General features: G+C 49.5%; 1 protein-coding gene across 1 annotated transcript in view; it reads left to right on the top strand.

Annotated features, from left to right (window-relative positions):
• Positions 1-2,925: 2,925 nt before the first annotated feature.
• Positions 2,926-22,328, top strand: part of NSD1 (nuclear receptor binding SET domain protein 1) — a gene marked incomplete at its 5' end in the record, with an annotated part of 65,678 nt that continues 46,275 nt past the window's right edge. The window contains 2 exons of the mRNA XM_082489735.1: positions 2,926-3,594; positions 19,843-19,978. Of these exons, the coding sequence (XP_082345861.1) occupies positions 2,926-3,594; positions 19,843-19,978 (805 nt within the window). The remainder of the gene's footprint in view (positions 3,595-19,842; positions 19,979-22,328) is intronic.

The following is a 22,328-nucleotide window of genomic DNA, read 5'->3' as shown; positions in this document are numbered from 1 at the left end:
CCATGAGCAGAAGGCTCAGCCCTTGGCAGGTGGCACCCAGGGGGGACCAGGCCAGGCATGGGGCCAGCGCCCAGGCTGTGACATGCCCTGCTGGCAGCCCTGCCTCTCCCTGCCCAGCCAGTGTGAGGGGGCAATGAGCAGAGCGAGGAGGGCTGGTGACAGTTGAGTGCCATGTTGCGGATAGTCCTACATCTGTCCCCAGGTCAGCCCGCGCTCACTGGGTCTCAGGCGCCAGGCTATGGGGCGACGCAGGGCGCTCCCGCCATGCACAGGGCCCTGCCCGCCCCCGGGGGGGTTATAAATAAACCATTAGCTTTATTTTGGGAACGTGGCGGAAACGTGTATGGCAGGTTGCTCCAAAGAGAAAGGAAGAAAGTCAGCTGCCGGCTACTGTCTGGGTGTGCCGGGGTGCGGCTGCTGCAGCCAGAGTTGGTCCTGGGCAGATGGGCTGTGCTGGAGATATGTCCCCATTTGGGGGGGAAACGGGGTGACCCCAGCCACCCTGGGTGCTGCCCCACCTCTGTGCCGGCAGGGAGGACCACGTGGACATGAGGCCTCAGTGCTGAGTTCATACATGGTGTGGCCTCAGCGCCCACGTGTCACTGCAGCATGTGGGCACTGGGCAAGATGGCCCTTGGCAGGTCAGGCCGAGCCCCAGGTTGGGACCTCAGAGGTACAAACATGTCACGAGTGAAACCTCCGACCGTGGCGCTTCCTGCCAAGTCACCCCACCCTTCGTGGGTGTGCTGGAGCGGCACAAGCGTCAATGTGGCAGTCTCTCCATGGTGGCAGCACACCAGTGCAGGGACAACAGGTCGGGGACCTTGGTGTGGTCCCTCTGGGGTGGATACTGGGGAGGAATGGTTGCCCCATCGCCAGCCGCAGACTGGGTAGGAGGGAGCCAGGCAGGGACCCAGGAAGGGCGCAGGGCTGCCTACAGGCCGGGTCCCACTCCCCACCGTGGTGCCAACCTACCACCACTCCATGATGGAGTTTTCGGCAGATGCTTTTTTGGCAGGGCGGCAAGGACTGGGCAGCGGGTGCTGCCTGCCTGAGTGTGCAGAGAGGCTGCACCGGGGTCCTGGTGCAGGGGGGGATTGCGACACCAGCACAGCCGGTGGGCTCCCGCACGGCCGCCGGCACCGGGGCGGCGTGAGGCGGGGGGGGGGGTGTGCGAAACAAAGGGCAGCGGCGCCGCGCCGAGCCCCGCGGCGGCACCCAGCTCCCCGCCCGGCACCCCGGGGGGCGGCCGGGCCCTGCCCTGCCCCCCCCCCCCCCCCTTCTTCCCAACGGCACCGCCCGGGCAGCACCGCCCCGGTGCCACATCCCCGGCGCTGCCCCGGCCGCTGCCCCCCGCCCCGTGCCTGCCCAGCCGTGCCGGTGCGGCGGCGGCGGCGTGGCGCGGCGCCCAGACCCAGGCGGCTGGCGGCGGAGACCCCGGCCCCCAACTGGAGGTAGCGACGGAGCCGCCACCCGCCGCGGGGCCGCCGGCCGGCCGGAGCCGAAGGGGGTGGGGGGTGATGGGGGGGGTGGCGGGGAGCCGATGGCGGCCCGGCCCGGCGGAGCGGGCGGGCGCGAGGCCGGCCGCGCGCCGCTCGGCGGCGGGAGGGCGGACGGGAGCGCGGCGCTCGCTGTCCGGGAGCGGCGGAGCCCGGCGAGGACAGCCAGGCCGCGGGCACCCGGGCGCCGCTCCCCGGCGGGCGAGGCTCGGCGAGGCACGGCACGGCACATCACGGCGGGCCCGGCGGAGGGCGACGGCCCGGCCCGCCGGTGCGTGGGAGGGCGGCGGGGGAGCGCGGCCGGGGCGCCGGGCCCGGCGGACAATGGCAGGGGGTAACCCGAGCCCGGCGGGGGCGGGCGGCGGCCCGCGACCCCCGCCCCGTTGGCTGCCTGCTGGGACCGGGACCGGGGCCGGGAGCGGGACCAGGGCCGAGGCGGGTCGGGCGGTCCGCGCCACCAGGCAGCAGCCGCCGCCCGCCGGGTGCCCCGCCGGGGCGCAAGGCCCGGCCGACTCCATTTTGTTGGCGTCCGCTCTGCCGCCGCTCGCAGGCCTGCGGCCTGCCCGCCGGCCCCGCAGCCGACGAGGCGGAGGGGAAGGGAGGGGGGGGGCCCGGGGCGCCGGGGCCCGCAGGTGAGGAGCGGCCGGGCCGCCCCGTCCCGACCCGCCCCGTCCCGGCGGGGCTGCCCAGTGTCCCCCCGCCGCCGCCGCCGCCTAAGATGGAGGTGGGGGCGGCGGGGCCGGTCGGGTCGCGCCGCCATGTGCGCCGGGCTAGGCCGGTCGGGCCGGGCCGCGGGTGGGGAACGGGGCTGTGGCGGGGCAGGCCGGGCCGCGGGGCGGCCGGTGGCGGCTGGGCGCACCGGGGGGGGGCAGCACTGAGCGCCCCCTCCCCCACTCCCCCCGGGCGGGCAGTGCGCGGGGGGGGATAGGGGGGGCACCCGCCGAGTCGGGGGGGGAGCGGGAAGGGGGGGGGGGGGGGCCGCGCGGGCGCGCGCTGATTGGCCGCCGCCGAACCCCAAGAGCGGGCGGCGGGGGGGGGGCGCGCGCCGGCGGGATGGCGGCGGCGTCGGGCGCGCGCATGCGGGGGAGGGAGGAGGGAGGCGGCGGAGGAGCGCTGGCGGGGCCTGGCCGGGCCGGGTCGGCGCGTCTCCTTCTGGGCCCGCACCGGGGGCAGGCGGCGAGCCGGCCGCGGCGGCCGCAGGTGAGCGGCCCCCCTCCTCCCCTTCCCCTGCGGGGAGGCGGGCGGCCCGAGTGCAAGCGGCGGGCCGAGTCCAGGCGGCGGGCCGCAGCCTGGGCCTAGCGCGACGGCGGCGTCGGGCCGCGCGGGGCCGGCGGAGCGGAGCGGGCCCCCGGGCGCGGCTGCCATTTTGCGGCGGCCGGGCTGACCCCATTGTGCTGTGCCCGCAGGTGGATGCCCGCCGCTCGGCATGGAGCAGGCCTGCGAAGTGAGCCGGCGTAGCTGCCTCGTCCCCTTCGGCACTTCGTTGGCGGCCGCCGAGGCCAAGGGCGGCCCCTTCGGCGAGGGCCGCGGCCCCGAGCCGCCCGCCATGCAGCTGGCCGCCGCCAAGCCCGTCTACGGCCAGGACCCCTCGTCCTGCTACATCCCGCTGCGCCGGCTGCAGGACTTGGCTTCCATGATCAACGCCGAGTACCTCGGCGGCGCTGCCGACGGCGCTGAGGCCCTGCCCGATCCCGGCTCGCCGCCCCCCCGCCTCTCCGCCGCGCAAGACCCGGCGGCCGACGGACCCGGCCCGGTGGCCGACGCGCCCCGCGGGGCCCTGGCCTTCCCGCTACTCCTGCGGGACGGCGGAGAGGAGGAGGACGAGGAGGAGGAGGAGGACGATGACGACGACGACGAGGAGGGCGCCGAGACGCCGGAGGAGGAGGACGAGGAGGAGGCAGAGGCTGAGGCCGGCTCGCGGAGCCGCGGCCGCCCCGGGCCGCAGCAGGGCCCTGCCGGGCCGCAGCAGGGCCCCGCCAGCCCGCCGCCGCCCCGTTTGCAGCCGGCGGAGCCGGTGCCGACGACGGTGCCGGACGGCGACCCCGGGGAGAAGCCGGAGCCTTCAGCCGCCGCCGCGGCGACGGCCTTGCAGCTCGTAAGTACCGGCGGGGCGGGGAGAAAAGATGTCGGGGAGGTGGGGGACGCCGGGCGGGGGGCTGCTGCCATTTTGCGGCGGAGGCCGGCGAGGCGCGGTGCGGCGGGGCCAGGCCGGGCGCCCTCGCAGCCGGCATCCTCGAGGGCGGGCAGCCATCTTGCTGTGGGGACCCTGCCGGGGGGGGCTGCCGTGCCGGCTGTCAGCGGGCTCCGCCGCCCACCCGTGCCCTGGCGCGGCCGGCCCCGCTCCCGGTTCTCCCCTCGGGGGTCAGAGTCACCATCCCTCCGCCCGGGAACAGCAGATTGCTGCGAAGTTACAGTGGAGTTTATCTTTTTTTTTTTTTTTTCTTCCCCGTTACAAGCTTTTTCTCTTTTTTTTTCCCCGCCCTGGAGATGAGAGGGGCAGGAGGAGAGCTTTCCCCTCTTCTGCCTGCTTGGCTTCAACGCTGTCAGACGGCTCTTTGTCTGGCCTGGCTTGAGGGACCCGGGCTGTGAGAGACTTTGGCAGTGTCATGGCCTGACAGACCTCACGGGCAGGAATCCTCGCCTGTTATTCAGGCTGGATTTTTTTTTTTTTCACTAATTTCTTTCAAAGGTCACAAATTCCTATAGTTTGTTTTCTGATATGCTTAATAAGAAGCAAAACTGATTGAACTTTTAGAGTTCTGAAAGGAGATAGATGCGTTCAACTTTTTTGTATAATGTGCTTTTAAATGCCAGTATAATTTTTGGATGATTCTCAGATTTGCAGATACATATGTATATTTCCTGTAGCCATTCAGTAATTTTTGTCTATTTCTTACATATGTTTTTGCAAACTTAAGGTTCCTTGCTGGAGGATACTCTGGGTTTTGAGTACTACTTGGTGCAGGGTGTGAAAATTAACTCATGTGACAGCACTGACACCGAAACCATCTTGCTCTCTCTAATTTCAGTAGAGCCACTCTTGCCGGACAGATGCTACTGGTTCGTGCAGCTCTTGGACAGAAATACTTGCTTTCGCCTGTGTTCAGTTGTGCTCTGGGAGGTGGTGGAGCACAGAGTGCCCATGGAAGGGGCGATTTCAGGAAGATGCTGACAGTGGCTTAATTCGTTTGTGGCATGGTTAGGCTCAGCTCTGGCTCTGGGTCGCGGCTGCTCTTGAGTGTTTCTCAGAAGGAATCCGCCTCCTTACGGAGGCCCGGTCTTTAGTCTTTGGGGGTAAGAAGCTGCTGTCGGTCTGAGGTTTGTGCATATACTTAGCTTTGTTTTGCAGAGCAAAGCGGGGATCTCTCAGCAGACATGTGCTCAGTGATGCGGTTGTGGGAGGGTCTCACTTTGTAAACAGAAGCTGGCAGAGGTACTTTCACAACACTTGCCGCTGCTATCAGTGGCTTTACGATGTGCTCCACACAGCTGTAGCTTGTACGGTGACAAAACTCTTAGTGATTGAGTCTGTTGTTTGAATATGCAACGAAGGGTTGACTCTTCAGTAAAACTGCTTTCCTGTCTGCCATAGTACAAGAGTAACCGTGCTGAATTGTTCTGGTGACTCAAAAGCATAGCTGCATTCTGAAAAAAAAATACAAGGAAGAAAAGCATTTTTTAGGCAGCCTGGGATCCTTCTCTCCTTGAGTCTTGCTTTCTTCCAATAAGTGTGGGTTGTTGGAGTGGTCCTTCATTTTAGCTCTGCTGCTTATGGGATGTGAAGAGGGAGGGATTTTTCTCTGTGCCATGTTACCAATGAGACTGTTAAAATTTTTAATTGTTGAACATGACATAGTAGCTAGAAATAACCAGGCTTGCTGCTCAGATCCTGTGTTCATGGAGGCATTTAATTCCTGTCTCATTCGTATTTGGGTAACTGGAATGAACTTTTTGAAAGCCTACTAAAACTTAAAAAAAAAAAAAAAACAAAAAAAAACAAACAAAAAATAATCCCAAAACCACAACCACAAACTCCCTGGAGTTCTGCACTGCTATTTTTAGGGTGGCTTGTCGTAGCTGGGTTACCCTTTCAAATAATCCTTTTTACCTAGCCTGATGGATGGAGCTTCTCTACTTTAAAGCAGGACTTTTACTCTTGAAGTGCACACTGCTGCTCAAACTTCCTGTTTCGCCAAGAGGGGAGTGTGCAGTGTCTCAAACCTCTGTGTCTGCCTCTTGCAAGTTTTGAATTTTTCACTAAATCATTGTGAACTGGCTTTGAAAAGGGTAATTTCCAAAATGTCTAGAGTGCTTCCAGCAGAAGGGACAGCATTTGGTTTTGTCTTTACTAGGATGCAAAGTCCAGCATTTAAGTATGCCTCTGGGCAGGAGGGGTATTGTTTTGCATGGAGATTCGTTAATAGCCCTGGCATCCGTTTTACTCAAACATTGCCCCAAAAAACGGTAGCATTCAGTTGTAAAGAGGGATGTGCATATTCTGAAGTGAAGTTATTTTAAGTGTTGAGTTAATCTTAGTTAAGATTGACAAAGCTCTCTGTGCTCCCAGCAGCTACTGCCAGATTTTGTGTTGGAGAGAAAGAAATTATAGCAGTGGTTGTTGGGTTTTGTTTCTGTTCCAGAAGTGAGATACAGTGACTGCTGGCAGCTGGTGGCTTCCTTCCTTGTGCACATGGCGTTAATAACTGGGTTATCGCCATTAAGTTGAAAAGGATGGTCATTTTTTAATTTCTCTGTTTGTTCTCTACCATCCTGATGCAAGCTTGTCTTTAGCACTTTCCCAGCATTGCAAGTTGTAGAGGACAGTGTTTTGCAGAGTTGGAGGCAGAATTGGGCCCAGGCTCCACCACTGGGCAGGGTACATGCAGCCACGTAAGGTCTGAGCGGGTAGGTCTTGCTTGAACTTGGTTGCTGAAGAACTGGAGCAGTTGGACTCATTTCTGACAGAACTCTTGTTGCTGAAGTTTTGCTTTTTTATATAACCTTAGGTGCCATATTACTTGGCTTTCTGCTTTGCCAGTTACTGATTTTTAATTGCTGCCTGCAAAGTGTGTTAGATTCATTTGGTTTGCAGAGTTGAGCACTTGGAAGCTAAGAGTTCTTGTATTCATGTACATGTGTGCCACTCTTAATGCACATGCATTTGCAGCATATGATCCCGTGTTATGCGTTCATGGGCTATTTTTTCCATGGGACCCTGATGGCTTTAGACTGCAAGATGCGTACCGTTCGCTGGAGGCTCTTGCTCAATATTGCTTTTCATTCTTCTCATACTATTTCCTTGTTGTCCAGCTCCATGCTGTAGGAGTGTGATGTTCAGGTAATGGCAGTGAGGCAATGAGGTGAGGCAGGGAAGTCCAGAGCCAGATCTTTCATTGCTAAGGATGGCTGCTTCCAGTGGCTGGATGTAAGGAACGAGTAGAACGTGTGTAGGGCTCCTCAAAGGTTTTTGCTTTACCAGAAGCACACCAAATGCAATATGTTATAAGTACTGAAGGCCAGCAAAGTCCACTCCTTAAGCCTAGAATTAATCCGTGATGAATTTCAGAGTTCTGTTGCATCCTGCAGCTGTGGGAGAGTACTCTCATTACAAAGTGTTTATCTCCCTGTGTGAGTTACTCTGGTTCTTCGTTTATCAACTGACATGTCTAGTGCTATTTCTCTCTTCACTAAAAATAAATTAAAGGAACTAATGCTGTGTGATACTTGCTACTCCAGTAAACATTTCTGAAAGAATCTCCCACTACAGACTGTTGATTTGAGGTGTAACTAACTACTGGTAACGTTATATCCCTGAGATACAATAGGCATGGCTGTGGTTTGTTTGAGCAGGGAACATAAATTTCCTCGGTCAGTTGACATCTTCCTGGTGGGGAGATTAATTCCGTTTGGCTGTCTATGCTTCCTGTGGGCACGGTCTCCCTCTATGTGCACCTGGTGAGAACAGGCTCTGCGCAGACTACTGTCCCTGTGCGTATGATCTTGCACGCGCTCTTCTTTGCCACCGAGATTTACACTGTGTAAGACCTTATTTTTTTCTCGGAAAGGAGCATGTAGCTGGATCTTGCCTGGCTGTGCAGTCTGCTGGTGTTCACTGGGCCTCTGTACTGGAAGTGTATTCACGTCTTGAGCAGATCTAAACTTACCTGCAAAGGACTTCAGCTGTGGTGGGCATCCAGAAGAAGGGATAGTCCCATGGTTAGGGCACTGTCCTGGGCTGTGTTACTGCCTGACCATAAATTTTTGAGGTCCTTAATGACTTTTGGTGCTTTCACGAAGTGACAGCACTGCATCACCTCTTTGTTGCAGTGTGAATGGATGGGTGTTAAGATGCTGTCACAGCAGGACAGTGTACCCTAGGTGTGAGGAGCAGCTCGCTTTGAGTGACAGCAGGTTTTTGAACAGTCTGTAGGATCTAGAGCTCTCCTGCACAGTGGATTGGATCCTGGAAGTATTTATTCTAGCATTTGCCTGTGATTGCTCTTACTCTCCCTGTTTCATTTGTATTTGTTCTTTAATCTAGTATTGCTGATTAGGTGTGAAATATGTTTGTGTGTATGATGTTACAGAAAATAACGTGGTTTCTCTAGTAAATATGGATATTCTGGCTACCTGTCGTGCAGTGTCAAACTTGAACGATTGATGCCTTTACAGTTCATGTGGGGCCATGAAGCTCTTTGAAACTGAACACGTCTGTGTGCAAATAGCAAAACCAGAGGTATTTTCTTGCAGATTGTACAGTCTCAAAGGTGAGGTTTTGCTGAATATAATGGCAGAAACCTCTGTATCACTTCTGCTTTCTATTTTTTTTATAGTTTCGGTAAGAGAGACTTTGTTCAAGTGATGTCCCGGTTAACGTACTGTCTGCAGTCATAAATACTTCACATCTCTAGTGAAGGTTGTTGCTAGAGGAGTGTAGACTTCACTCAGCTATTCAGTGGTGAAGTTCTGCTCTGTACAGTGTGGCGTACTTAGTACATTGGCTGCTACTGCTGCAGGAAAAAATAGCCAACAGTAGCAACAAAATGGGCTTTTACAGGTGCCTTTTTAGGATGCATGCTGCCTCTCAAGGCCTTCTACCTCTGCTAACTGTCTTTGTGTCTTTTGGAAAAGTGCATCTCCCAGATGCAACCCAAACTTTTTCCCAGCCTTTTTTTCTAACAAATCTTATGTTGTTGAGAGTACAATGATTCTAGTTCTCTGTTCCAGCTTCTTCTAAGTTCTTGCCAAAAATCAACAGTAGTGGCTTGGTTTGAAGCTGTAGGAGTAGTGGTTCTGTTTTGCATGAAGTCGTGGATTTGTTGATTGCCTCTTGCAGTATAGCAGCTTCCCATTGCACCTCACTGCACCCCATCCCTAGAAGTGCGGTTAAACTGTGATGTGTAACAATTATTTGTTCGTGGTTTTTTTTTTTTTTTTTTTTAAATTTCCCCATGTTAACTAGATACCTCTTCAGTGAGCAACAGATTTATCAACTCTAAATATGGTAAAAAAGGTACTTGAGCCCCAAGGAATAAAAAAGGGACTTTCTGAGTTATAATTGAGACAGTATTTCTTAAAAGGACATTCTTAACTCAAAAACTGGTATTATGGGTGATGATCAACTTTCAGTCTAGTTGCTTAGAATATACTTCTGTTTTTCTTTCCTGTGATTGACAACTTCTTGTATATAGTTATTTTGATTGGTTTGTTTGTGTGTTGTTTTTTTTGTTTGTTTGTTTTGTTTTTTTTCAGTTATTTGCTCTGACATTTAGACAAGCACAGGGAATGGAAACACCTGAAGAAAGAAACTCAATCCTAGCAGGGTGGGGTTTGTCCTGGAAGTTAAAAAAAAAAAAACAAAACAAAACAAGTTACTGCCATTTTTAATACTAGAAAAATATGACCTATGTTTTGTTCCGTCTGCACAGAGCCATCTGTGCTGTGCAATGAAGTCTTCGCTCAGTAAAATGGGAGTTAAATCCTTTATGGTGGTTAAGGCATTGCCAGGATATCCAAGTTAATGGGTGGAAAAGGTCTGTAAGAGAGTCTGCTTTGAATTAGAGCAGCAGTTTTCAACCTCTATTGATTTGCGGACCCCTAAACACTTGCCAGGTGCAGACTCTTGTCTAGTGAATTTAGACCTATCAACAATAGCCTTGCTTGCTTCCATATAATTTCATGGCATCAGAGTATTTTTCCGCGGCCATGGGTTTGCAGGCTGCTGAGTTACAGAACACTGTTGCAGATGTTAGTTGCAGTGTGTGCCCTGTGTGAATTTTGCATGGAGTCAAACACAACGCCACGGCTGTGCTGGCGCAGGCAGGGCTGCCATCCCCGCCTGACTCGCTGCTGTCCCATGTTGCAAGAATGCTTGATAGAAGTGGCAGTTTGGTTTTGCTGAAATAGTTACTGGAAGTTTAAATGTTACTTTCGAGGGTGTTGGCATGAGTGTGGTGTTAGGGGTTAAGGTCAAGGTGGTGTTGGGAACTGCAGGGTGCGGTGACATCAAAGACATGGCTTGGCACTAGTGCAGAGGATTTAGGGCTTTTTGGTGTGCTGCAGGACAGGACTGCAACTGGTGGCTGGTGTTGCTGTACCACTACTCTGTGGGGAGGTCAGTCAGGTGCAGATGGTGTGTCCTGTGCTGCTTAAATTTGGAGATGCTCTAGCAGGTCCTTGCGGTTGTGCCTGGGGATAACAGGGGCTTCCTTGCTAAGTTTGCAAGGTTTGGTGGTGGTGCAGGGTCAGGGTGCCAGCGGGAGTGTTACCAAAGACACATGCAGGGCATAGGTGTGTGTTTGGGCTCCCTCAGGAACGTGCCACGCTCCTCCCAGCAAGTAGCTGCAGCAAGAGGACCGAGTGGTAGCACCAGGGAGTTTGGCATGCCTGTAGGGTTGTGGTGCCATGCAGAGTTGGGTGTCCCACTGGTTCAGTCCTAGGTAGCAGCACAGGCATTGCTTTGGCTGATCTGAGCAGATACTCCTGACTCCAGTGCCCAGGAGAGGGGACAGTGCTGCCCTGTATTGGAGGCAGAAGCTGACAGCCCTGGCAGTGCCAGCTGAAGTTCTCTGTTCTAAGTTGTAAGTTAGAAATCTTGTTTCATTGTGGCTACTCGCAGTAGCTTTGCAGCAGTGATTAAATGTGCAACAGAGATGGTGTGCATCCATCTCTCATGTGTCCAAAGGCATTGATGAAGCCAGGAGGAATTTCAGCAGTGTGCTTTGCCTCTATTGAAGGATGGAAAAGCACCTGTTTAAGTTGACATACTGACTTTCTGTGGTTACCATTAAGATTGCATCAAGATTTATCTCGCCTGGCTATTTGGAAGAATGGCAAAAAGAAATTAGGAGAAAACTCCTTGTGTATCATCTCTCTTTCCCAGCACTTGTGAAGGCAGGCCGGCACCTTCATTCCTGTCTCTAGCGCAATCTGAGCAGCAGGTTTGTACTGAGTTCACCCACTCAGCTCATTGCCCGGTTTGGTTGTAGCCTCGGCAGTGACAGAGTCTCACGATCCACTAATGAATGGCGTGTCCGGCAGCTCACAGCACCCGCCTGCTGCCTCTTTGGGGCTGAGCTGCTGCTGTGGCTCTGTGTGAAGCAGCAAGTCTGCAGGTGGAAGGGGTAGCACTTGTGATGTGCATGGCATCAGGGAAAGGAGTGGTTCGGGAGTGCTGTCGGTGGCTGAACAGGGGAAGAGCAGCGCGTCTCCAGTACTGGAGGTGTCCCCGTGTCCCTCTCCATCCTCATGGGGTGCAGATGGGTGGAGTGCTGGGGTAGGGAGCAGCAGGTAGGGTTGCCAAGCAAAGCTTTGTGCGAGTTTTTGATGAGGAACTTGTTCTGTGGGTTATGTATGGCATTGGATGGATGCGAATGCTGCTGGAGATGGCACATTCACACTGTTGTGGCCTTCAGAAAAGAAGCAGTTTTATGGGTAATAAAATAGCAGTGTAACTTGTATCAACTTTCAGACACTCATCAGAACTAATGCACTGGGGACTCATTTTTTGTTTTCAGACATGCAGAATTTAACTTTTGTGTGTGAGAAACCAGAAGTGTTGAGTTAGATGGAGCAATCCAACACAGCGTTGCATACTAGCCAAAGGATGGGTTGCCTTTTGGTTTGGTATTTTTTTAGGAAAAAATGAACAGAATTCCTTGCACAGTAGTACCTCAGGACACTGGAAACCTCCAGTTCTTTTTTCAGCTCCGCTAGGGCCTCCAGTACTGAGTGTGCAGAGAGGCTCTCGCCCGGAGCTCTGTTTGAAGCTTCCATGTTCCTCTTATTTTGGAGGAGTGTATTCATGACTTTCCCTCCCACTGTTGGTGGAAAGATAGAAACCTGCCTGTTGCCTAATGCGAGAAGGGCGAGGAGCAGGGTGGTTATCTCCCTTTTAATAAATCCTCTGCTTGCCCTGATGTTACTTTGTTGTTTGGTTTGCTCAAGCACCTGTTCAGACTTCTTACCATTCTGGCTAATGTGGCAAATGGCCTCAGATTTATTTCTAAATAGCAGCAGTTGAAACATGTCAGATTCCTCTTAATTTTAGTTGGCTGTCTTCTCACAGTGTGTTTAGGAAGCTGGATTCACAACATAAAGGAAGCCTCTCTGAAGCATAAGTTTGCAGAACCTTCCTCACCGCATGGTTTAAGTGTGGATATCAAGAAATAAATAAGCACAAAAGAAATTTATTGCACTCCTAGTGTTTAAAAATTCTGTTTTCATTTTTAGTAGAGATTCAGCAAAAGCAGTTGAAATTTTAAATGCAAATTAAAACTTAATTTTATGTGAACAGAACATTTAATTTTTGTTTGTTTGTTTTGGAAAAATGGTTCAGTTGTACAAAGGGGGATTTGCTTGCTGAATACCACCATGTTTGAAGAACGTTGTGGTCTGGTGTAAGTGGCATCTTAGCATTTGGACTAACAAAGTGGGATTGTACCTTTTTTGGTGGGTGAATCAATTTCTGCAGAAGATTAAATTTGCAAGCCCCAGTTAAATGTTCATTGCTTTTAAAGAAGCCCATGGAATTAAAAAAGCCCCAACAACCAAACCAAAACATCCAACAAGCAAGTGTTAGTAGTTACACATTTAATTCAACCCAAACTCCCAAGTTTTAGCTGTTAAGGTTCTAATGCAGTATTTACTCTTTGCACTGCATGTACATGTTGTTCTCTAGTACTGGTTCATTCTGGTTACAGCTTAAGCTGTAATGGATACAGTTTACATATATAAATTAGAGTAGCCAAGTTGCATTTTGCACAGTTTAAATCTGGTTTTCATTTCATGGATTTAGAAACTTCATTTCTGAAAACAAAAATTGCATTATCAGATGTCCTGCTTGGGAACAATTTGTTTGGTAATATAAAGGAGCACAAAAGTAAGGCTGAGAAGGATCTGGTGGTTTTTTTTGAGGGGTGGTGTTTTTTTTGTTGTGTGTTTTGTTGTTTTTTTTTTTTTTTTTTTTTTTTTTCCTGCTAGTTCTCTGACGTAAGATATTTGTTGATATTTGCCCTTTGTGAGACTTAGCAAAGTTCTGGTAATGCCTGCAGTGCCTCTCTTGCTTGAAAAAATTAGTGCTGATTAAAAGAGACAGATTTAAAGAGAACTTGATTTATCATTTAAAATATATGCAGATAAGCACACATGAGACTTTTTCCTCCATTTCAGGTTCCTGGCAGTGGTTTGAAATCTTCTGTATGTTTGTGTGTCTGTGGATTTCTCTCCATCGGGGACCTGAGTGAGATTGCACACCTTCTGTCCCACTTCCTCCTCCTGCCTTCCTCAAATCTCGCTGTCAGGTGCATTTCTGGTTATTAGGATGCTGAAGTGCCAAAGCTTTTTATCACACTGCTGTTCTACCCAATCCATAAAGAAAATTATCTCCATTAAGAAAGCAGTGGAACGGAAATGCTCTTAACCAGTTATCTTGGTGTCTGAGGCTTTGGTGTTCTCGCATCAGTCCATTCGTTATTTAAAATCCACACGTTTATAACTCCTGAACCTGATACAGATACTTCAGGATATATGAAATAGCCAGTGTAATGTAATCAGCTCTCTTTGTTTTAACCTTTCATGGTAGTTTATATGTACATAGCACCCTTTGCATTTGTAGGCTGCCGCAGCCTGGAAAAGGGTACTAAAAACTAGCCAAAGACAACAAATATCCACAAGCATGTAGATAACAAAAGTTTGGCTTGTATCATAATCCCTGCTGTATTTTTTGCTAGTGAATATTTAATTAGTGAGTATTTAACACTTCTGTGTGATAATGGTCCCAGATAAGAGGTAGTATACTTTTTCAGACATGAATGTAGGTCAGACGCCTGTTTGCTTTTTGCTGCAGTGCTGAAGCTGAAGGAAGACTGGAGTGGTTGGGGGGCAAAGAGCATGTCCCCTGGTCCCCAGCAGCGCAGGCTGCCTGTGGGTTTCCAGCAGGCTTCTCTGACTTTTGTGTTTGACTTGAGGCTTGCCATAAAGTTAAGTGCTGGTGTAATTATTGTTCTGGTGAAGGCAGTGATGGTTTCAGCAGATATGCCACGCAGGTGTTGTGGTTTGGGTGGGGTTTTTTACATACATACTCTGTTGGAGTTACCCCTTTCCCTTCACGGGGATTTATTCCTGTAAGTTTTCTCATAGTGGAGCACAGAGGGCTGCTGCTCTGCCTGCACAAGCGCAGGTTCAGCATTGCAGCCTCTCTCTGTAAAGGCTTAAAGCTAGTGTGCTTTGTAATGCTACATTGTACAGAGGAAACTGATTGATGACCTGTTGTTGCTTGGCTTCAAATGCTTCTTAACCTATGAAGAAGATACAATTTAATTTTCTTTCCATTTTGTTTTTTTTTTTTTGACTGATTTGGTTTTACTTTCAGAAAAGCTTCTTTAAAACAAAAATCTTTGCCAATGAGAATTTATATTTTGGCTTTCATTGCAAGCAGTTATTAATTTCAGTTCTTGATTTTGGTTCAGTGTTGTTCTTAATTTCATCTCCTTTTTATCTTTGCATGAAATATTAAGAAACAAAGATTATTTCCCAATTCCTGTTGTCTTTCCTTGTATCTGTATTTGTTCATTTCTCAGTACATGAGCATTGGAGCGGAGTGAAATAATGAATGGTGGATCACTTAGACTTCTTCCCACCCTCCCATCCTTAATAATGGGACAGTGGTAAGAGCAGTACTTTTAACTATCTCTGACTGTCAGCAGCATTCACTGTATGAGAGTTGCAGCCATTGCTGCTTCATTTCTGTGACCGGAGTTAAAAGAAGGATAAGCCTGAGCTCAGAGGGCTGAGGTTGAAGCTGCTCTGCTTTGTCTTAAACTGCAAGTTAACTCAGTGAGGTTGAACTTTAGCTGGAGGGAAGCGCCATCTCAAGAAGACTCTTGGGATAGCTTTAGCAATGCCATTCTGGGCTAGTTCTGGGAGTGCTTTCTTTAATAAAGAGAATTTGCCTCAGTTGCTGCCTCTCCTTTGCAAGGGCAGAGGGTGAACAACCGGTTGTGTGATGGTGAAATGGCAGGAGTTGGGAGTGTCATGTCCTGGGCATGGTGTGTACCTGTGACACCAACTGTGTAGCTGGTTGTGTTAACAGATACTGCTTCAAGCAGACTCTTTGGTCTGAGCTAATCCAGGTGCCTTCAGATGTCATCTCTCCCTTAAGTTTGCTTTGTTAGATTCCCCCCCCTGCCCAGGTATGAAGTGCTGTTGATCTTCAGCCGTATCTGGAGTGGGTTGGTGGCTCTTAGGAATTAGATGAACTTCTGGTCATCTCGTCTTGTTCAGGGAAAAACTGAAGGTTTTTTTTGTTTTGTTTTTTTTTCCCAAAGTCCTTGAACTTTAGGAAAAAAAGGTGGTGGTGGGGAAGGCAGTGGACTGACGCTCACCAGGCTTCCAGTTCTAATAAGTAGTAGATATTGGGAACAGCGTGTTTGTAATCCCTGGGGTAGATGAGCTCTAGGGAGAAGCATGAGGGTTGCTGCCCCAGAAATGAAAAGGTTTGAAGAGAGCACTGGGAGCTCATGGGGCAGAGTTGTTGGTGCCTTCTGCCCCAGCACTGTCTGCGCCAGCTGGTGTGCAGGGCATGACTTACCTGGCAGCTACTAGTGTGGTGAGATGTGCTCATGAGATATCCCATGCTCCTGCTGCAGGGCCCCGGGCAGGTATCTGCTGTGCTTTGGCCTTCCCAATCAGTGGAAAGGCCTGTTACTGTCATTTATACTCTATTGTTTAATTATTGTTTGCACGTGCTGCCTCATTTTATTTTCTTCCTTGGCTTTGATTCTGTGCACTTCTTGCCTGAAACACGCATGGCAGGATCTTCCTCCATTATTCTTGGGGGTCAGTGGCTTCTTTCTTTCCGTTCTCCATCCATCTCACAGTCTCTTTTGCTGCCTCAGCCTTTCTCCAAAAGCATATTCTGTCCCTTGCTTCATTGAATAATGCCATATTTATAAGTCAGGAATAAACTACAATAGGGCTATTTTGACCAAGCATTTCCGTGATGGCTTTCCAAAACAGGTCTGAATTTGAAATGTGCAGGGCTATGATGGCTGCAGCTAAGTGCTTGGACTCTGGACAGCTAGGCTTTTTGGGTACATGTTATTGAAAGACTTGGTCTGTAACAATATACATATCTGCCCCTTTGCGTGCAGTTTGATCTTACTGTGGCTCTCCCAAGATGGTTGCATCCCCGGTCAAACTGTTCGGGCACATGGGGTGGCTGTGGCCATGCCACGCTGTGCTGGAGATGACAGTACTGCTCTAGTCGTTACGCAGAGGTGACAAGTGCTGCAGGAAAGGTGCACCCCGTAGCTACCAGCATATGTGTGTCTTTGTTGACTTGTACTTTGTGCCACTTCTTCCAGCAACACTAATGGATTGAACAGCAGCTTCAAGTGACATTGCCAAGAGTGGTTACTGGATAAGCATTATTTTTGTTACTTTTAAATGATGTGTTTATTTTAAAGGGAAGATTGGTGAGACAGGGTCAAGGGCTGACAGTATGTGTACAATAATAAAATCACTTAGAAACATAGGCTTTTTTAGCTTGATATGTTTCATATTTGCCTTATGGTCAGAATTTCAGGAGGGCAGGGATAGTTGCTTTCTATTAGATAGTCTCCTTTCTGGTGAAGATGAGCACCGACTTTTGGTATTTCACGTAGTGAATTGCAGACTGATGTGTTTGTCATTGTACAAATTCAGGAGGGGACTTTCAAGGTAGAAGTGTTTGTGTCATCCTGCTGGTGAACCTCGGCTTGTGACCCCTTCCTCAGCGATCAGTGGTCATTTGGGGTCTTGTATGGGGAGAGAGGGTTTGATTAAAAACATCCGTAAGATACATTCTTGTTCTCTCCAAAAATAGCACAAAGTGATACAAAATATTGTGCATCATCTAGAGTTTAGGCTGTAGCTTGTCCTATCTGAACAGCAAATTAATGTCAAACAGTTGATGACAGAGCAGACAGTACTCGCTCTTTTTAGGAGAACATCTGACAATACAAAAACTGTGATGTTGCTCACCGACAGAGCAAAGCAGTGTCCTTCCCTTCCTCACTAACCCAGTCTCTTACCTGCTTTGAACTTCTTCACTGTATCTCCACTGGAGTTACAACATGGTACCTACCTGGTTTGCAGTGACTCACAAGTTTCCTTGTTATTTAAACACCTGAACATTTCCATGCTCTGTAGATAAACAGTACTCTGTATGTAGGGACTACATCTGAAGTTCATTGTGTTTAAAAAAAAAAAAAAAAAAAAAAAAAAAAAAAAAAAGGCTTTCCCTAGCTCACAGAAAAGTCAGCATTATTGCAGGGCTGAATTTTTGGCTGTCGGGACATATTAGCAGTTTGGTCTTGGCATAGTAAATGTTAATTGTAATAGGAATGAAATTTGTTATATTCTGACCCAATACAGACATATTTTGGGGCTGTATTTCTGGCATCATGCAGCAGAGTTTAAAGCAAGAGACTTACTGTACCTGGAAATTATAATAACTACTGCTTTCACTCTTCTAGGTTGCTTTTTGTTTGTGTGGCTTTCGTTGTGTTTTTTTTTAAGGTGAAGGCATCTCTGGCCCTGTGGTGGGGATGTAGGGGAAGTGGTGAGAAAAATAGTGCAAGGCAGTGACCTGCTGCAGCGTGTCCTGTCGCAGGGCTCTTCCTCGGGGCATCAGAACACGGTGGTTCCTGATCTTTGTGGGCCTTTGTGGTGGGCGATGATGAGGCCAACATCTGCCTGCTAGTGCTGGGGAAGGGAGAGAGAGCAAACTGGGGAGGAATGAGAATAGCTGCAGAAAGAGAGGTAACTGTCTAAGCATTGTCTGAATAGTTTTTTGAAAGCCACGTTTTCATCGGGCGTCTGTGTGGGGTATTAGAGGGTGACAAAGAGTTGATTTAAATGCAGACTTGCCTCTAGGCAGGGGTTGTGGGTGTTCCTCAGGTGGATCAGTGTGAATGGCTTTGGCAAATCTCCAGCATAGTTTTACTGCTCCATCCAGCTGAGTGTGCTCAGGTTACAGTTGTCGGTGGGATGCATGTACATTGTGTGTACTGTGCACTGCATTTGAGATAATCAGTTATGATGTACTTATGCCCCTTAAAGCCTAGGGTTGAAATATCTGTAAAAAAAAAAACAAACCCAACCAACACAAAAAAAAGGCAAAAATCACATTTACAAGAAGAACACAAGCTTGAAACAGACTGAAAAAAAAGGGGGTTGCATCTGAAAGTGCATCTGCATTTTAAAGGCACCAGCAAAGGCAGCACCTCTGGTTCCCATGCTCAAGGATGGGTGTCTTTGTTCCAGAAAGCCTGTGTCTGTGGTGTGATGGTGGTGGCAGGGCAATGGCAGAGTGAGGGTCTGCAGCCCCTGCCTGGTGCTCCTTCACGTTCCTGCGCCTGAGCTCCTGCTCAACGATAAGTTATTGCGTGGTTTTTGATGACTGAGTGAGAAGAATTTCAGCAATGTAGTCTGCAATGTCATTACCTGGGTTTTTTTCATGTAACAGAGGAGTTTATCCTTTTGTATTTTCTTTAACCACATGAAGAAAGCCCATAAAACTGAACCTGAAGCAGAATATACCTTTTATTAGAGAGGTCTGTTGTGTTTTAGTTGCTAGGATGTTGAACTGTGAATTGCAAGAGACGTGCCTCAGGAAGGGTGGTGAGCAGGACAGAGAACTGAAGTGAGAAGGTATGTGTTTGTGCTATGACAGCTTTAATGAGAAGCATATTGCTGATGCTTACTGGCAAGAATAATACCTGCAGTACTACTTAGAGCTCTTAAAATGCTGAACACACCTGGGACATGTTTGCAGGCAGGATACCCCACAGCTGGGCACGGGGACTCCTGTATCCTGTGAAAACCTATTGTGCCCCGTCTTGGCTCAATTAGTCACAATGCTGTTAAGCTCCTGAATCCTACTCTTGGCAGAGGTCCTGCTGGTAGCACACTGCCAGAGTGTGCATACTTAGCAAACAACATGGGATCTACTCTTCAATACCAAGGCAGAAATGACATTAAGCAGTGTTAGGGTTTTGTGTGTTGAAAGATTTTGACATTCTTGTGATTGCTGCACAGCCCTGGGAAGCAGAAGAGTGGGTTTGGGTGTCTGTTTCTACAGAGTCAATATCTGTGACTGGGTTTTGGAGACAGGTGAAGTCTGTGTGTCTCCTAGAGGGTGAATGACTGCTGTTGTGCTCCCTTTCTCCTGCTCTGTATTTTTAGGGCAGAGCAACTGTATGCTCATATAATCTAAATATTAGGACAAAAGTTTCTTCTCTGATTGTACTTGCCTTTGGTTTCAAATACTTCATGGTGAAGACTTTTCCTAAGCACATCTGAGAAACAGGGAAGTTATTAGCTTGTACATATTAACTTCCCCCCCCAATTGATAAATGCTTGGTTTGCTGTTGTTATCACCTTCTTCCAGTCAGGAATATTTCATTGTCTCTTACTACTACTTTTTCTGTACACTGCAACCTTTGAAACTAACAGATTGGTGTTAATGAAGCAATGGGCACTAGCAGTGACTCCAAATATTTACCTGCTCAAACGTGTGAAGTTTGAGTGCAGTCATTTACCAGAGGTCATGTCCCTTTCTATAAAAAATAACAAAAAACCTCTCAAATCCCGACTTACTGTTTAGTACTTTCAGAAGGATGGGGTGAACCATCAAATTCTTTGAAGGTGTAGGAGCCGCTAAGTAAAATCAGGACTTGCTTTTTAATGTAAATGTCTCTGGTGGCCAGATGTAATCTGCACACAGGGGGGAGGCAAATCTCTTTAAAAGCATCTGGAGCTTTAGTGATTTCTTGTGTTCTTTTTTTTATCTTCTCCAAAGATCCGAGCCAAGAAGAAACCTACTCCAGTGAAATATGAAGTTGGGGATCTTGTTTGGGCCAAGTTCAACAGACGCCCATGGTGGCCATGCACAATTTGTCATGACCCAGTGCTGGACTGTCACTCAAAAATGAAAGGTACTGTATCTACTCAGACCACAAAGTGGAGGTGTTGTGTATGGCAGGGTGCTGCAGCTTTAATTAATTTTAAAAAGCATTTCTGGCCCTTGAAAGGTATGAAGAAATAGACTCTACTGTGGAAGACCTGGACCTATAAAGTGGACCTAGATCAGGGAGGTGACAGGAAGAAGACAGGGCTGAGGCTGATGGAAGCGGCACAGGTAGCTGTTGGACAAGCAGGCTTTCCTTCCCAGAGTATAGGAAGGATGAGTAGCTGGGCTGAGCTCAGGGCAGTGCGGAAGAAAGAGCAGCCCCTAGAAGAAGGGATGCAGAGGAAAAGGAAGTGGATCAGGGAGATGAGGACAGAGATGTGCAACAGGTGGACAAGCAGAGCTGGGGAGCCTGGAGTGTGTGAGGACATGGAGGGTTGGCCAGGCTTGGAGAACAGGAGGCTGGAGAGGCTGAGAAGTGGGATGTGGAGTAGCACAGTGTAGCTGCTGAATGCCTGATGGTGCAGTGGGAATGTGTGAGAGGAAGTGAAATTTTTGGGGGTCTTGTTTGGCACAAGGAAGCAAGGGGCTGTTTATGGGGAAATATTGGAAAAACATGGAGATGGATCCACGTATGTGAAAGTTTAGGGCATAGTATGTCAGAGAGGCTAAGACCCAGCTGAGTCTGAGGGAAAGAGATGAGGGAAATAAGACAGAGCTGCGTGTACATGAACGTAGGGGAGAGCCAGGAAAAAAAAGTCTTGCAAACTTGAGGCAGGTAAGTGTAGGTGAGTGATGGAGAGCACAGGCAGGAAGTGATTGTTTGGAAATTGCAGCTCATTTGAAGGCTTTCACAGTGCTTTTAGGATAATACTAACTGGTATGGGAAGACTGCCACAAATGGAAAGGCTTGTTTGTTTGTTCCTGGTTTCCCCTTCTGATTCTTTTTGTTCTGTAGGCAACTGGAAACCTTTTGAACTGATGCCCTCTGCCACTGACAGCTCTGTAGACTGGTGAGGTTGCCACTCACCAACGTATTTCTCTCCAGTTTTTGTAGCCCTTGCCAGCCTAGGAACCAAGTGCTGAGAGCAAGTGGACTTTTTTTCGAGTGGTCATCAACTCAGAATCCTCTGCTATTTCTCTAGAGACATGAAGTACCTTTTCCTACATTGTCTTAATGTCATCCCCAAGTCTGGTTGCAGTAGTCATCTAACTTGCTATTTCTCCACCTTCCCCTTCATTCTTTGGGAGGCGTTCATCCTGATTCTAGATAATACTGAGTGTGCTGTTTTAAGTAGTCCCTCTTGAGTTCTCAAATTCCTATCAAAGATGTTGCCAGACATATATTCTCCCCTCACCCCTCACCCCCCCCGATATTTTGGACAGTATTTAATGTATATAGCTGTCCAGTAATCTCCTCTCAGCCTGATGATTTCTAATAAAGGAATTCTGCAGTGAGGAAACATGCTATCAATGAATTCCAGCAAGGTCTGATTTCCAGCTACACGATAGAGTCTCCCTCCCATCATGTTTTATCCATGTTCAAACCAATAGAGCTCTGGCGACAATTTCATTTTCCAGTTGTGGCTGTATGTAATGTGCTCACCTTCCCTCCCTGATGCTGAGGTGGTAGAGAGGGTAGATCTGAACTCTGGCACTTTTGGGCAGGGGGAGATGCTGGGCTGTAGGAGGCACTGTCCTCCTGCCTTGGTTCTCCTGTTGCCAAGGGAACAAGCCCTTCAAAACAAGGCACGTTGCTTCAAACTCATCACTTGTGCAAAAACCTCTTCTCTTGGGTTTGAGGTATGGTGTGTTATTTAAAGTGGTTTTCCTTTTCTTGCCAAGCTCTTGACTTGAAGATTTTTGGAGCTGGAAGATTGAGACTCAGTGGTGTGAGTCCCAGTGATGTGAATGGGATGGATGAAGACTGTCGTCTTTGCCCTTGGTTTGATGTTGCCCTGGTCTCCTGGGACCACCTCTCAGTGGTCTTGATCAGAGTCTCAAAGTCAGCACTGCTAAAGGCCAGGCTGCTGCGCTGTGCTGGCACTCTTGGAAGAGGCAGCACAAACCAAATGGGCTCTGAAGTCTAGGCTACGTGTTGAGAAGGTGAAGGTGTTCCCTGGAGAATATGAAGCACACATTGCAGTGAAATGCAGGGAGATGTTTATATCCCTTGTTCAAGCCTTGTTTGCTCTGTTTCAATGCCTGTAAACATGTCCTTTTTCATCAGCGCACCCGGTACTGGTTCAGTTCTTAATTGTACTATGTCTGTTCAGCGTTCTCCCACAGAAAGCACCTTTGAAAAATCTTTGATTGTGCCCTTGTGATTGAGTTTCTTCTCTTGCTCTGCACCTTCATGCCCAAAGTATGGAGATACT

The sequence above is a fragment of the Vanellus vanellus genome (genome assembly GCF_965231255.1).
Source record: "Vanellus vanellus genome assembly, chromosome: 13".
In the NCBI taxonomy this organism is placed as follows: domain Eukaryota; kingdom Metazoa; phylum Chordata; class Aves; order Charadriiformes; family Charadriidae; genus Vanellus; species Vanellus vanellus.
The sequence above is the reverse complement of the archived record's forward strand: the minus strand, read 5'-3'. Positions and strand labels throughout refer to the sequence as shown.